This window comes from Budorcas taxicolor, chromosome 25 (assembly GCF_023091745.1).
Source record: "Budorcas taxicolor isolate Tak-1 chromosome 25, Takin1.1, whole genome shotgun sequence".
Classification (NCBI taxonomy): Eukaryota; Metazoa; Chordata; class Mammalia; order Artiodactyla; family Bovidae; genus Budorcas; species Budorcas taxicolor.
The window spans coordinates 51,702,564-51,716,708 of record NC_068934.1 but is presented as its reverse complement, the minus strand read 5'-3'; the positions used below and the strand labels follow the sequence as shown (position 1 = coordinate 51,716,708).

The 14,145-nt window shown below is 53.8% G+C and overlaps 2 protein-coding genes across 2 annotated transcripts; one reads left to right on the top strand and one right to left on the bottom strand.

Annotated features, from left to right (window-relative positions):
* Nucleotides 1-5,404: 5,404 nt before the first annotated feature.
* On the top strand, nt 5,405-6,533 carry LOC128069024 (interferon-induced transmembrane protein 1-like). Its single transcript, XM_052662306.1, has 2 exons — nt 5,405-5,620; nt 6,282-6,533. Exons 1-2 carry the CDS (start codon nt 5,405-5,407, stop codon nt 6,468-6,470), a joined length of 405 nt encoding a protein of 134 aa, XP_052518266.1. The 3' UTR covers nt 6,471-6,533.
* A 2,702-nt stretch (nt 6,534-9,235) lies between these two features.
* Nucleotides 9,236-10,286, bottom strand: LOC128068749 (interferon-induced transmembrane protein 3-like). The gene is made up of 2 exons (XM_052661950.1): nt 9,947-10,286; nt 9,236-9,508 (listed from the first exon to the last, which is right to left on the bottom strand). The coding sequence occupies exons 1-2, from the start codon at nt 10,193-10,195 to the stop codon at nt 9,317-9,319; spliced, it is 441 nt and encodes a 146-aa protein (XP_052517910.1). The 5' UTR covers nt 10,196-10,286; the 3' UTR covers nt 9,236-9,316.
* Nucleotides 10,287-14,145: the final 3,859 nt, after the last annotated feature.

The window sequence follows — 14,145 nt, the reverse complement described above, 5'->3', positions numbered from 1 at the left end:
GAGAAAGGCTTTTATGCTCAGTGGCTCAGTTGTGTCCAGCTCTCTGTGACTGCATGACTGCAGCCCACCAGGCTCCTCTGTCCATGGGATGCTCCAGGCAAGAATACTGGAGTGGGTTGCCATTTCATCCTCCAGGGGATTTTCCCAACCGGGATCAAACTCTTGTCTCCCGCACTGGCAGGCAGACTCTGTACCACCAAGCCACAGAGGAAGCCCCAGAATGGTAGCAAATCTGAAATTTGTTTTGAAAACTCTACCTTATTGAAAGGGTGGGATTTTTCATACTCAACATGGCTAACTACAGGGCTTCTCTGGTGGATCAAGATGGCTCAAGGAGACCTGGGTTCGATCCCTGGGTGAGGAAGATCCCCTGAAGATAATGGCAACCCACTCCAGTACTCTTGCCTGGAGAATTCCACGGACAGAGGAGCCTGGCAGGCTACAGTCCATGGGGTCACAAAGTGTTGGACACGACTGAGCGACTAAGACCTTGGCTTTGATGGCTAACTATATGACCCAAAACATTTAAACCTATTCCCATGTATCATATTCATGTTCCAAACACAAATTAATCCTACCCAGCACTGGAATTGGCACACATGTCAATTCTACTGCGAAACAGATGGAAGACAGTAAGATAACAATGAAACCGTATCGAAGAGACGGAGAGTAACAGGGTGTCTAGATACAGTCGGACTCTCTTTCCTGAAGCCCTGGAAGAAAGTTTCACTGTTCTGCCTGATTTTCTGTGATGGGTCTGGGCATTGCGACGCCATCTCATTTTGGATGTGGCCATGAAGTCATCTGTTAGCTGCACCTACGTGAAACTGGAAACGAACAGAGACGGTTCTGTCACTTCTGAGGCTGCATCCAAGTCCTGCGTTTCGGACTCTTTTGTCGACCATGAGGGCTACTCCATTTCTTCTAAGGGATTCCTGCCCACAGTAGTAGATATAATGGTCATCTGAGTTAAATTCACCCATTCCAGTCCATCTTAGTTCGCTGATTCCTAGAATGTCGACATTCACTCTTGCCATCTCCTGTTTGACCACTTCCAACTTGCCTTGGTTCATGGACCTAAAACATTCCAGGTTCCTGAGCGATATGGCTCTTTACAGCATTGGACCTTGCTTCTATCACCAGTCACATCCACAACTGGGTATTGTTTTTCTTTGGCTCCATCCCTTCAGTCTTTCTGGATTTATTTCTCCACTGAGCTCCAGTAACATATTGGGCACCTAACGACCTGAGGAATTCATCTTTCAGAGTCCTATCTTTTTGCCTTTTTGTGCTGTTCATGGGGTTCTCAAGGCAAGAATACTGAAGTGGTTTGCCATTCCCTTCTCCAGTGGACCATGTTCTGTCAGATCTCTCCACCATGACCCGTCCGTCTTGGGTGGCCCCACATGGCATGGCTTAGTTTCGTTGAGTTAGACAAGGCTGTGGTCCATGTGATCAGATTGGCTAGTTGTCTGTGATTGTGGTTTTCAGTCTGTCTGCCCTTTGATCCCCTTCCTGTTCGTTTCCAAGTCAAACCATTCGATATCACGGTAATCCAAGTCTATGCCCCGACCAGTAACGCTGAAGAAGCTGAAGTTGAACGGTTCTACGAAGACCTACAAGACCCTTTAGAACGAACACCCAAAAAAGATGTCCTTTTCATTATAGGGAACTGGAATGTAAAAGTAGGAAGTCAGGAAACACCTGGAGTAACAGGCAAATTTGACCTTGGAGTACAAAATGAAGCAGGGCAAAGGCTAATAGAGTTTTCCCAAGAGAACACCCTGGTCATAGCAAACACCTTCCTCCAGCAACACAAGAGAAACCTCTACACATGGACATCACCAGATGGTCAACACCGAAATCAGATTGATTATATTCTTTGCAGCCAAAGATGGAGAAGCTCTATATAGTCAGCAAAAACAAAACTGGGAGCTGTCTGTAGCTCAGATCATGAACTCCTTATTGCCAAATTCAGACTTAAATTGAAGAAAGTAGGGCAAACCACTAGACCATTCAGGTATGACCTAAATCAAATCCCTTATGATTTATACAGTGGAAGTGAGAAATAGATTTAAGGGACTAGATCTGATAGAGTGCCTGATGAACTATGGAATGAGGTTTGTGACATTGTACAGGAGACAGGGATTAAGACTATCCCCATGGGAAAGAAATGCAAAAAAGCAAAATGATTGTCTGAGGAGGCCTTACAAATAGCTGTGAGAAGAAGAGAAGTGAAAAACAAAGGAGAAAAGGAAAGATATTCCCATCTGAATACAGAGTTCCAAAGAATAGCAAGGAGAGATAAAAAAAAGCCTTCCTCAGTGATCAATGCAAAGAAATAGAGGAAAACAACAGAATGGGAAAGACTAGAGATCTCTTCAAGAAAATTAGAGATACCAAGGGAACATTTCATGCAAAGATGGGCTCGATAAGGACAGAAATGGTATGGACCTAACAGAAGCAGAAGATTTTAGGAAGAGGTGGCAAGAATACACAGAAGAACTGTACAAAAAAGATCTTCATGACCCAGATAATCACGATGGTGTGATCACTCACCTAGAGACAGACATCCTGGAATGTGAAGTCAAGTGGGCCTTAGGAAGCATCACTACAAACAAAGCTAGTGGAGGTAATGGAATTCCAGTTGAGCTATTTCAAATCCTGAAAGATGATGCTGTGAAAGTGCTGCACTCAATATGCCAGCAAATTTGGAAAAATCAGCAGTGGCCACAGGACTGGAAAAGGTCAGTTTTCATTCCAATCCCATAGAAAGGCAATGCCAAAGAATGCTCAAACTACCGCACAATTGCACTCATCACAAATGCTAGTAAAGTAATGCTCAAAATTCTCCAAGCCAGGCTTCAGCAATACGTGAACCATGAACTTCCAGATGTTCCAGCTAGTTTTGGAAAAAACAGAGGAACCAGAGATCAAATTGCCAACATCTGCTGGATCATGGAAAAAGCAAGAAAGCTCCAGAAAAACATCTATTTCTGCTTTATTGACTATGCCAAAGCCTTTGACTGTGTGGATCACAATAAACTGTGGAAAATTCTGAGAGAGATGGGAATACCAGACCACCTGACCTGCTTCTTGAGAAGTCTGTGTGCAGGTCAGGAAGCAACAGTTAGAACTGGACATGGAACAACAGACTGGTTCCAAATAGGAAAAGGAGTACATCAAGGCTGTATATTGTCACCCTGCTTATTTAACTGCTATGCAGAGTACATCATGAGAAACACTGGACTGGAAGAAGCACAAGCTGGAATCAAGATTGCCGGGAGAAATATCAATAACCTCAGATATGCAGATGACAACACCCTTATGGCAGAAAGTGAAGAGGAACTAAAAAGCCTCTTGATGAAAATGAAGGAGGAGAGTGAAAAAGTTGGCTTAAAGCTCAATATTCAGAAAACGAAGATCATGGCTTCTGGTCCCATCACTTCATGGGAGATAGATGGGAAAACAGTGGAAACAGTGTCAGGCTTTATTTTTTTGGGCTCCAGAATCGCTGCAGATGGTGACTACAGCCATGAAATTAAAAGACACTTACTCCTTGTAAGAAAAGTTATGACCAACCTAGATAGCATACTGAAAAGCAGAGACATTACTTTGCCAACAAAGGTCCGTCTAGTCAAGGCTATGGTTTTTCCTGTGGTCATGTATGGATGTGAGAGTTGGATTGTGAATAAAGCTGAGCGCCGAAGAATTGATGCTTTTGAACTGTGGTGTTGGGGAAGACTCTTGAGGGTCCCTTGGACTGCAAGGAGATCCAACCAGTCCGTTCTAAAGGAGATCAGTCCCAGGTTTTCACTGGAAGGACTGATGCTAAAGCTGAAACTCCAATACTTTGGCCACCTCATGGAAAGAGTTGACTCATTGGAAAAGACCCTGATGCTGGGAAGGATTGGGGGCAGGAGGAGAAGGGGACGACAGAGGATGAGATGGCTGGATGGCATCACGAACTCGATGGACGTGAGTCTGAGTGAACTCCGGGAGATGGTGACGGACAGGGAGGCCTGGCGTGCTGCGGTTCATGGGGTCGCAAAGAGTCGGACACGACTGAGCGACTGAACTGAACTGAGCACAAAACTGGAAAACGCTATCTATAAAGAGTTCTGCAAACATGGAATCGTGATGTGCAGTATGTTTTTTCTTGCTTCATCCCTGCTAGAAAGATGAAAGTGAGTCTCTAATTATGGCAAAATGTAGCTTCCCTCATGGAGAAGGCAATGGCACCCCACTCCAGTACTCTTGCCTGGAAAATCCCATGGATGGAGGAGCCTGGTGGGCTGCAGTCCATGGGGTCGCTAAGAGTTAGACATGACTGAGCAACTTCACTTTCACTTTTCACTTTCAAGCATTGGGGAAGGAAATGGCAACCCACTCCAGTGTTCTTGCCTAGAGAATCCCAGGGGCAGGGAAGCCTGGTGGGCTGCCGTCTATGGGGTCGCACAGAGTCGGACACGACTGAAGCGACTTAGCAGCAGCAGCAGCTTCCCTCATTGGCCACACACCCTTGGGCTGACATTCAGACTAAAGAATTCTTCACATCAAATGAAATTGGAGTAATAGCTATAAAACATATTAAACACCAAAAGCTGCCTAAAACACTGTTGTTTATTCTGAATGAGAAGGAACAGTGTAAAAATCAATTGTTACCAACTTACCTAGAGGGATCTTTAAAACAAGTCAAATGAGTATTATTCACCCTTCAGAAGGAAGGGAATCCACGCTACAGTGTGGATGGACCTTGAGGACAACATGCTCAGAGGAATCAGCCAGTCACCAAACAACACATCCTGTCTGACTCCACTCACACAAGGACCCTGGAGGGGTCAGATTCACTGACACAGGAAGTAGACGGTGGGCCAGGGGCTGCAGGAGGGCAGCGGAGGGGAGTGAGTGTTTCCGGGGACAGAGTGTCCCTCTGGGAGGGGGAGCAGGTCCCGGAGGCGGACGGTGCTGCCGGCTGCCCCACAGTGTGAATGGGCGCGGCTGAGACGGTCAGCTTTCCGTGTGTTTCACCACAGTTAAGAAAAGGACAAAGTCTCGCGTCGATAATCTGATTAATGATCAGCTCCAGTGATCTCCCCGGGTTGGAAACCAGGCCTCTGTTTAGCCGGAAGGGCTGCTGGCAGGACCTTGGCACTAGCAGTGCCGCCCAGAGAGAATTGGGGCCATAAAATCACATTGAGGCCTCAGGCATCTGTTCCATCCAACAAGGTCCCAGACAATCCAACCAATTCAGAAACAATAGGAGACAGAAAGTACTGAGAAATAAAAACTCACCCAGAATGGGACCGCCCACTGAAATCCACTGGCATCTCAGACGACAAAACGGGAAACTCATTTCTCAGCCTTTCCCTGTACACTCAGCACATCGATCCCCTACACAGACATGCTCAAGGAGGAGCACGAGGTGGCCGTGCTGGGGGCGCCCCAGAGCCAGGTGGCCATGCTGGGGGCGCCCCAGGGCCAGGCGCCCGCGACGACCACGGTGATCAACATCCGCAGCGACACCGCCGTGCCCGACCACATCGTGTGGTCCCTGTTCAACACCGTCTTCATGAACTGGTGCTGCCTGGGCTTCGTGGCATTCGCCTACTCTGTGAAGGTGGGTGGGCACCTGGGGCGTCTCCAGAAAGTGCTGGGAGCCTGGAGAGGGCCAGCCGGGATGGCGCGTGCACTGGGGAGCCCCTGGAGACGCCCCAGCCCGGATGGCGCGTGCACTGGGGAGCCCCTGTGTGTGCGGGTCTGTGTGCATGCTCTTTGGGTGTGTGTGCTGTGCGTGCTGTGTGTGTGTGTGTGTGTGTGTGTGTGTGTGTGTGTGTGTGGCTTGGGGGATCATTCCCAGTGAGACTCATGGTGAGGCTGCCTGGGTTCACATGCGGTGGAGCTGGGGGTCTGTGTCTCTCACATGCCAAGACGGCCTCCTTCCCAGCCTCATCAGGGAAGGCGCAGCCTTCACACTCAGCTTCAGAACTCGAGTCTGGTCCGGAAATAAGGAAGGTGCTGCAAGGACCCTGACCCCTGGTGGGTGACTGGCCGGTGAAGGGGCCTGAGAAAGGGAGGCTGAGCCCTGGGGCTCCTGGAGAGGCTGACTCTCTGTGAGGACACAGACAGAGGCCCCAAGAGGAGAGGGTCTCACTGCCACTGTCCTGTTCAGACTCCAGGGAACGGGAGTGTGAGGGCCCATCGGGTGACTGGGACCAGCAGGGGGGCCCTGAGCCACAGGCCTGGCAGTCCCTGGACCCTCACCACCTCTCCTCCTCTAGTCTAGGGACCGGAAGATGATCGGCGACATCACTGGGGCCCAGAGCTATGCCTCCACCGCCAAGTGCCTGAACATCTGGGCCCTGGTCCTGGGCATCTTTCTGACCATTGGATCGATCGTTGTTCTCGTGTTCATCTACGTGGCAGTCTACCGTACGGCTTTGGAGATAATGAAAAATAGAGGCTACTAGCCGCTGTCCGTGGAGGCGGTCCAGGGCCTCCACCGTCCTTGGTGGCTTTGCACCCGAGGCATGGGCCCGCCCTGCTCCCAACCCATAGGCAGCAGTTTATAGACACAGATTGTCAACCGCTGAATCAATAAAGTGCCCTTGTCTGTGAAGCTGCTGTGATGTCTCCTGCGGAGGGGACACTGCTGTGACCCTGGCGGCCTCTGGAGAGCCCAGAGCGGTCAGCTGCGGGCTGACTGAGAAGGCCAGAGCAGAGCTGGTGACCCCACCCTGGTCAACAGGAATCCCCAGAGGAAAGACCCCTTCCTCCCCTCAAAACCAGCAGGCCCTGCTGGGTGGAAGGGTCTCGCAGACACTGGGGACCCTGGGACATTGTTGTGAGCCTGGGATGCAGACAGGGAGACGGGGGCCCTCCTAGCCCAGTGTGGGGAGAGACACCCGGACAGGTATCCCCGTCTCTGACGCCCCAGGGGGAGTAGGTGGGGGGCCACACCCCAGCTGCTGAGCCGCTGTGCCCTGCACAGGGCGTCCTGGGTGTCACCCAGAGAGGCTGGAAGAGTCCAGCAGCCACAGGCTGCTGCCGGGGAGGGAGCCGTCCACACGCCCTTTGGGGACCCAGGCTCTCCCGGGCTCACTCGGGTCCCAGGGCTAGTCCTGCCCGGCTCTCACGGAAGTCAGCAGCTCTTCATAGTGGGTTCCCCTCCTCCTGGCACTCAGAGGGGATGGACGCCCAGTCCCCACTGGGCCCTCCCTGGGAGCCAGGCTGGTCTGGATCCTCCCTGGAGGACGGTGACTCGGATGAGGTCGCCCACTCTCTCTTGGGTCCCACAGGCGAGCACAGGGGCTCAGCCTCAGGGACGCTGAGTCCTGCAGGAGAGGCTGGCAGACTGCCTCTCTGAGTCCAGGAAGGACGGTCTCCCAGGCAGGGACGAGGGGGACAGCTGTGTGACCCTGACCCCTGACCTGTGAACCCACAACCCTGGCAGGCCCTAGGGGGTCCCCACATCCTCTCAGGTGGGCAGCAGTCCTGAGGGCTGGTGGCACTGAGTGTAGCCCGCCTGAGCTTCACCGATTTGCGGTGAGGGTCCTGCTAGGTGGGAAGCCCCCTGGTGCAAGCCGCAAAGGCCCGTGTTCCGGACCTTCTGAAAATTCACAGGAGGCCCGAGGCATCAAGCAGGGGAAACTGAGGGACCTTCCCTCGACGGCTCTGGGAGCTGACGGCCGGGCTGTGAGCAGCTGTGGTCCTTGGAGCCACATCCTGGCCTGGTTCCAGGGGACAGTCCCTTGTCCTCTGTCAGCTCTGGGTGACCTGGGCTGGGCTGAAAGAGTTGGGGGAGCAGGAGGACAGAGCGGGGAGGTTGGAGCCCTGGGCCAGGGTGACAGGGGGGTCCCTTTTCCAAGGAGCCCGTGGGGAGAAGGCCCTGCCTCTGCTTTGCCTGGACTGGGCCTCGGAGGAACTGAGAAGACAGGGCTCCTTAAGATGCCAGGTTTGGTCCCAGCCTGGGGAGGGCAGAGCAGGGCAGATGAGTCCCAGGCTGGGGGTGGGCAGGCGTGCCCCTGGCCTCGCCCCTGGCCCCTTCCTGTTGCTGCTGGCACGGGAAGATTCTGCCTCCCCAGCCCACCCAGCGCGGTCTGCGCCGCTGGGCAGCGCCCCTGCCAGCTCCAGGGCTTTGCCGGCTGCTGGCTCTCCCCCGCCTTGGAGGAAGTCCTTCCCGACCCTGAGGGGCGTGCCTGCCAGCCTCCGCCAGGACTTCCCTGGTGCTGCCCCTCGTGCTCACGGGTGTCAGACCCACGGGGAGAGGGGCTCCCTCCTGGCCCACCCTGGGATCCCAGCCTCCCCGCAGCCTCCCCAAGTCAGAGGGCTGGGGTAGGCACAGACTGGGGAGGGGACCCACATGAGGAGTCAGGGGACGAGGGGGTGGCTCCGCCGCCCCTCTACACGCCCCTGCCCAGATGGGGGTGGGCGGGTCTGCCCTGCCCCTCGAGTGCCCCCGGGTCTGGAGGCCATGGCAGAAGGATGGGGCTGGTGTCGAGGGCAGGGCAGGGCAGGGGCCTCTCCTCTAGCTGAGCAGCACGGGGCTCTCTCTGCAGCGGTGGACGCGGTGCTCCTGTGGCCTTCCCGGCAGAGGGGGCCTGCGGGGCCGTGCGAAGGACAGTGACGAGAGGGACGTGCCGCAGGGTGTGGGAGGGAGCTGGGCGCCAGGAGAGCCAGGACTGACCCGCGTCCTGGCCGGGCCGCCCTCGGACCCCCGGAACTCCTGCTCTTCGCTCCCTGGAAAGCTCTGTTAGCCACCAGTCAGCTGCCGGCCGTGACCCTGGCCTGCTGGCGCCGCCCCCTTTCTGGAACCTCCGTGCTCTGGTCCTCTCTGGACCGTCCTCGCTGTGTTGTGACCCCCGCCCTCTGGACTTGCCTGGAGCACAGTTGACTCGCCACCCGAATCTGCATTTCTCCAACTGCAAATCCTAAGGCGCCAAACTATCTTCTTATTTGCAGGCTTCTGAGCGGTTTCTTCTGTTTTGTCAACAGAGCCGAGGGTGTTCTGCGCCCAACCCTTGAGGAACCCACACCCCAAACCCCTGACCAGTAACTGCGGCCCCAGCCCAAGGCCCCAGACAAGCCGGGCCAGAGGACTGGCCGGGCCTCGCCTAGAGCCTCAGAGCATGTGGGACAGTGCGGGGTGGGAGGAGGTGGGCTCGGGCTCACGGCCAGGCTGGGACTCTCAAGGGCCCCCTCCCCAGGTCAAAACACAGCGCCCTCACATACAAATGCCTCCTTTTATTTCTTGGTGGACACACACCTGTATAGGCTGTAGGAAAAAGGGGTGACTGCCTCGGGCTGTGGGCAGGGACTAGTGGCCTCCGTAGTTCTGTATGAGCTCCGAGATTGCTTGAACGATCATCAGGGAGCCGGTGGACACAAGGATGATGAGGACGATAGTCAGAAGGAGGCCCAGGACCAGGGCGCAGATGTTCAGGCACTTGGCAGTGGAGGCGTAGCTCTGGGCCCCAGTGATGTCGCCGACCATCTTCCGGTCCCTAGACTGGGGGAGGACAGGTGGTGAGGGGCCTGTGCCTCAGGCCCTCATGCTGGCCCCCCACTGCCCGTTCCTCCCAGCGAGGACCCACGCCCGCCCGTCCCCTGGAGTTGAGCACGACTGTGGCCGGTGAGCGCTCCTCCCCTCCTGGGGTCTCCATGACCTTTCCCACAGACAGTCAGCCTCTCCAGGAGGCCCAGGGCTCTCCCACCCTTCCTCTCAGCCCCCTCACTGGCCATTCACCCACCAGGAGACAGAAGGCTGACCCTGGTCATCCCCACACACCCCCTGCAGCCTCATCATGATCTGCATGTACACACACACACACACATACAACATGCACACAAAACAACACACGGGGGCTCCCCAACCCCACGTGTCATCCGGGCTGGGCCCTCTCCAGGCTCCCAGCACTTTCTGGAGACGCCCCAGGTGCCCACCCACCTTCACAGAGTAGGCGAATGCCACGAAGCCCAGGCAGCACCAGTTCATGAAGACGGTGTTGAACAGGGACCACACGATGTGGTCGGGCACGGCGGTGTCGCTGCGGATGTTGATCACCGTGGTCGTCACGGGCGCCGGGCTCTGGGGCGCCCCCAGCACGGCCACCTCGTGCTCCTCCTTGAGCACCTCATAGCCTGGGGGCACCGCACCGTGGGCCCCAGTGAATACGAGCTGGGATGTGCAGTTCATGGTGGAGACGGAGTATCTGTGGTACAAATACCAGCACACACTCGGGGGACCCTCCTTTACCCAGGAGTTTCGATTCCTCCTAAGTTCCCTTTTCCTGGGCCCGTTCTGTTTCCTAAGTGGAAATGGGCTGGTCTTAGGAAGAGGGATGAACCGCTGAGTGTCAGGTTACACCGGGGTCAGCGGGAGGGAGGCTCCTTTCCCAGAGGCTCAAAGGGGCTGGAGGTTTCCTTCCACCCTCCCAGGTTCTCGGCTGGGACTCCCCTCTGTCATAATAAAAAGACAGTTTAACAGGAGAAAAATAACAGTTTACCAACCCGTATACCTCTTATCTGTGGGAGGGACCCAGAAAAGCTGAGCAACCTCCCCAAATGCTGAATGCCGTTTGAGCACCCAAATGCCATCTGAGCTCAAGATGAGAGGCTGTGGTGGGCAGGAGAGGCCTCCCTGGGGAGGTTACCCCGAAAAGCACAGAAATAAGGGTGGCTTCCTGCAGAGGTCAGTCCTTGCCGCCTCCATCCATGAAAGTTTCCAGGAAATGCGGTCGGCCCCTGGTCCTGGTACAATAGTGTTAGTCGCTCAGTCGTGCCCGACTCTTTGCGACCCCATGGACTGCAGCCCACCAGGCTCCTCTGCCCATGAGATTTTCCAGGCAGAGATACTGGAGTGGGTTGCCATTTCCTTCTCCAGGGGATCTTCCCAACCCAGGGATCGAACCCGAGTCCCCTGCACCGCAGGCAGATTCTCTACCGACTGAGCTACACGGGAAGTCCCCTGGTGCAAGGGGCACCCTCACAGGGAGGCTTGCCTTGTTCATTAAATGTCTCTCATAGGCTGACTTCTACTCAGCCTCAGAATTGAAAATAACCCGTTAAAGTAATCAGTGTACAAAGAGGCTTATCTGGGGTTATGAATTCTACTTCCCTTAACACCCAAGTCAGGCCCTGTGTTAGCCACGCCCCCTTGCCTATTTAGGGATGTGGTCTGGGGACCCTTCCCCAGCCTGGGGGTCTCAGGCCCAAGCCTGCTGTAGCGCCCACTGTCCCCATTCGGGGCCCCTGCCAGGCCCCACTCAGCCTCAGCCCCGGGCCCAGAGGAGCCCCGCCCCCACCGCCAGCCCCCCAGCTGCACAGGCCTCCCCTCTGAGGAGCACTGGCCCCCCAGTCCTGAGTCCCCGCTCCAGGCGGGGTTTGGGTCCTTCCCGGTTGCAGGTCAGCACCCAGCAGCCCGTGTGGCCTGCCCCGAGGAGCCTCCCGCGTTCCCCCCTCATTTCTCATGGGACCTGGGGTGGCTCCAGAGGGAGCAGGCGTGCTGGCATGACAGTTCCTGGGCTTGGGGCTGTGCCCCCTCCTTAGGGACAGGGTGGGTTGGCTCTGTGGCCAGGCCTCCACTTTCTCCAGACTTCTTGAAAAGAGCCATTTTACTGTTATGCCCAAGTCGCAAAATCTCCCAATGACCACCAGGGAGCCAATATCCGATGCAAAAGCAGGAGAGTTTTTATTACCAAGCTCGAGCCAGGGCTCCCACCGACACCGACACAGCGGCTATCGGGAGGAGCCCCGAGTTTTGGGTTACATTGCTTACATAGGAAGTATTCAGGTAAGGGGGATGTTCAGGTGAAGGACATCTGATTGGTTGCCTTCTTCTATTAAGGACATCTGATTGGTCGCCTTCTTCTATGGGGAGTATACAGGTAAAGGGGATGTTCAGGCTGGAGGACATCTGATTGGTCGCCTTCTTCTATAAAGGACATCTGATTGGTTGCCTTCTTTATAGGGTTGTGTGTTGATTCCTGATTGGTTTTTACTTTCAAGGTAAATCACACGTTCCTGAACGTAAAGTCAGGAGGTTTAACCTGAGGCCCGGTTGGTTTGTGGGCAGTGGGGCAAGGTTGGGTAATATCCAAAGTCTAAGTGTTTTTGCCCGGAACTTTACAAAATGGAGCTCTTTTACAAGATGGAGTAGCTTAGGCTTCCATTGCCCCTTCTCAAGGGCCCTAAGACAGACCCAACTGTGGTCTGTAGTTAGCTTTATACCGTCTTTTGCCAGGGGTGGGTTTGGTAGGGCTGCACACTGGGACCTAAGCACCATAAGCTGCACCATGTTGATGCGGCCTTTGATAAAGTTTATCAACTTGTTTAGTAGACGCAGTCCGAAGGTGAATAGCAAGAGTAAAGTGATCAGGGGCCCAGCCAGAGAAGATCTGAGGGTCGTGAGCCGGGGAGACGAACTGAACCAGGATTCAAACCGACTCTGAGACTTTTCTCTTTCTCTATTGCTCTTACTCAGTCCCTCTCTTATTTGGCCAGGGACTCCCTGACTACCCCTGAGTGATTCACATGAAAACAACGTTCTTCCCCTAACGAAGCACATAGGCCCCCTGAGAGACTTCATACTCAAGATACTTCTTGAGAATTGGGGCGGAGGTCTCTTTCTTCTGTAACTTCTTCCTGCTGTGCATGGGTGTAGGCCTGCCTCGCAGAGCAGAAGTCTCTCTCCCTACCTGATCTAAGTTGGGGTTTTCCACATCTGAAACCAGCTCCTACCCTTGTAGTAACAACAATTTAGGTGGCCCCTCTCACAGATGAAATAGACAAGGGCCAAACAGGAGACCTAACAGGATGGCCATCTCTGGTCCCCGGAAACAGAAGGCAGCATTTGGGGTGAGGGTTGCAGGGTTTGTGACGCCTTCTGATTGGTTGGTGGTGAGGCAACAGGGCTGTGCTCCAGGAATCTTGTCTTCAGTCTGAAGTTACCATCTTCCACCTGGGTGGGGGGGGGGGGGCGGGGAGGGGGGGCGCTCAAAGACATTGCTATGCATATTTTTTTGAGTAGGAACCAGGACTCTGTCTGGAGGCTGTGCCAACCTTTGATTGTTTCTGTTTTTGTATCCCCTCCCTTCCCTAATTAGCAATTGTTTGAATCCACGATTTGGAATTCAGGGAAGGTCAAGGAGGCTGAACAAAGTCTATATCCTACAGATAAGAAACGGAGAACACAGAACAGATCTGTATCCAGAGCCCCACAGAGTCCCGCTCAGTTTTAATTTTAGGGAACTAGGCAACAATGGGCTTCCCTGGTGGCTCAGAGGCTAAAGCATCTGCCCGCAATGTGGGAGACCCGGGTTCGATCCCTGGGTCGGGAAGATCCCCTGGAGAAGGAAATGGCAACCCACTCCAGTACTCTTGCCTGGAGAATCCCATGGACAGAGGAGCTTGGTGGGCTACAGTCCACGGGGTCGAAAAAAATTGGACAGAACTGAGTGACTTCACCTCAGGCAACTATGACTGTGATAACTTCCTGTCAAAATGGGGCATAGGACTGCCCCAACTTGGAGTACAGACACTGAATTGGAAGTATTTCTGAGTTCCAAGTTCTAGATCTGAGTCTTGTATGATTAAAATCCTAATCCCTTGGTCTGCCATTTTGGTGTAACAGACCCAGTTAGAAGTAGTTGGAGGAGTGATAACTGGAATTTAGTAGACAACATAAATCTCATTTCTTTTTAGAATAGGCCTGAAACCCAGTCTGGACCTGGCACTTCAGGGAGACTTGTAGCCATGTAGCCAGTGGCCTAGTTTTATAAAAAGTAAGGTTACTAGCTTCCAGCAGACATTGTTTTGAAAATGGTGGCATCCAAGCCTGACACGACCCAGAAAACTCAAGTGTTTAGTGATACAAGGTCTAACCTGAAAGTACACCCATAGCATCACCTAGTTATTTCCCAGGATATCCGAACCATAGCTACTCTATTTTGAGTTTTAATTGTAAACTTTTCCTTAATAGCCAAAGCAGATTTCACCATTAATGACGTCAGTGTTTCTCTAGGTACGAGAAGATGCAAGAACTGGGACTCATAAAATCTTCTCCTGAAAAGATCGAACTATCTGAAGGCCTGTTCTGCCCATTTTTCCCAGAGCACAGAGTGCCTCATTCCTGGTTTTCACCCTGAA

What these genes read in the sequence shown, in the direction of transcription:
- LOC128068749 (XM_052661950.1), bottom strand. Translation starts at nt 10,195, where the DNA reads ATGAACTGCACATCCCAGCTCGTATTCACTGGGGCCCACGGTGCGGTG. An exon ending in CATTCGCCTACTCTGTGAAG is followed by an intron (nt 9,509 to 9,946) that starts GTGGGTGGGCAC and finishes GTCCTCCCCCAG; the next exon opens with TCTAGGGACCGGAAGATGGT.
- LOC128069024 (XM_052662306.1), top strand. Translation starts at nt 5,405, where the DNA reads ATGCTCAAGGAGGAGCACGAGGTGGCCGTGCTGGGGGCGCCCCAGAGC. An exon ending in CATTCGCCTACTCTGTGAAG is followed by an intron (nt 5,621 to 6,281) that starts GTGGGTGGGCAC and finishes CTCCTCCTCTAG; the next exon opens with TCTAGGGACCGGAAGATGAT.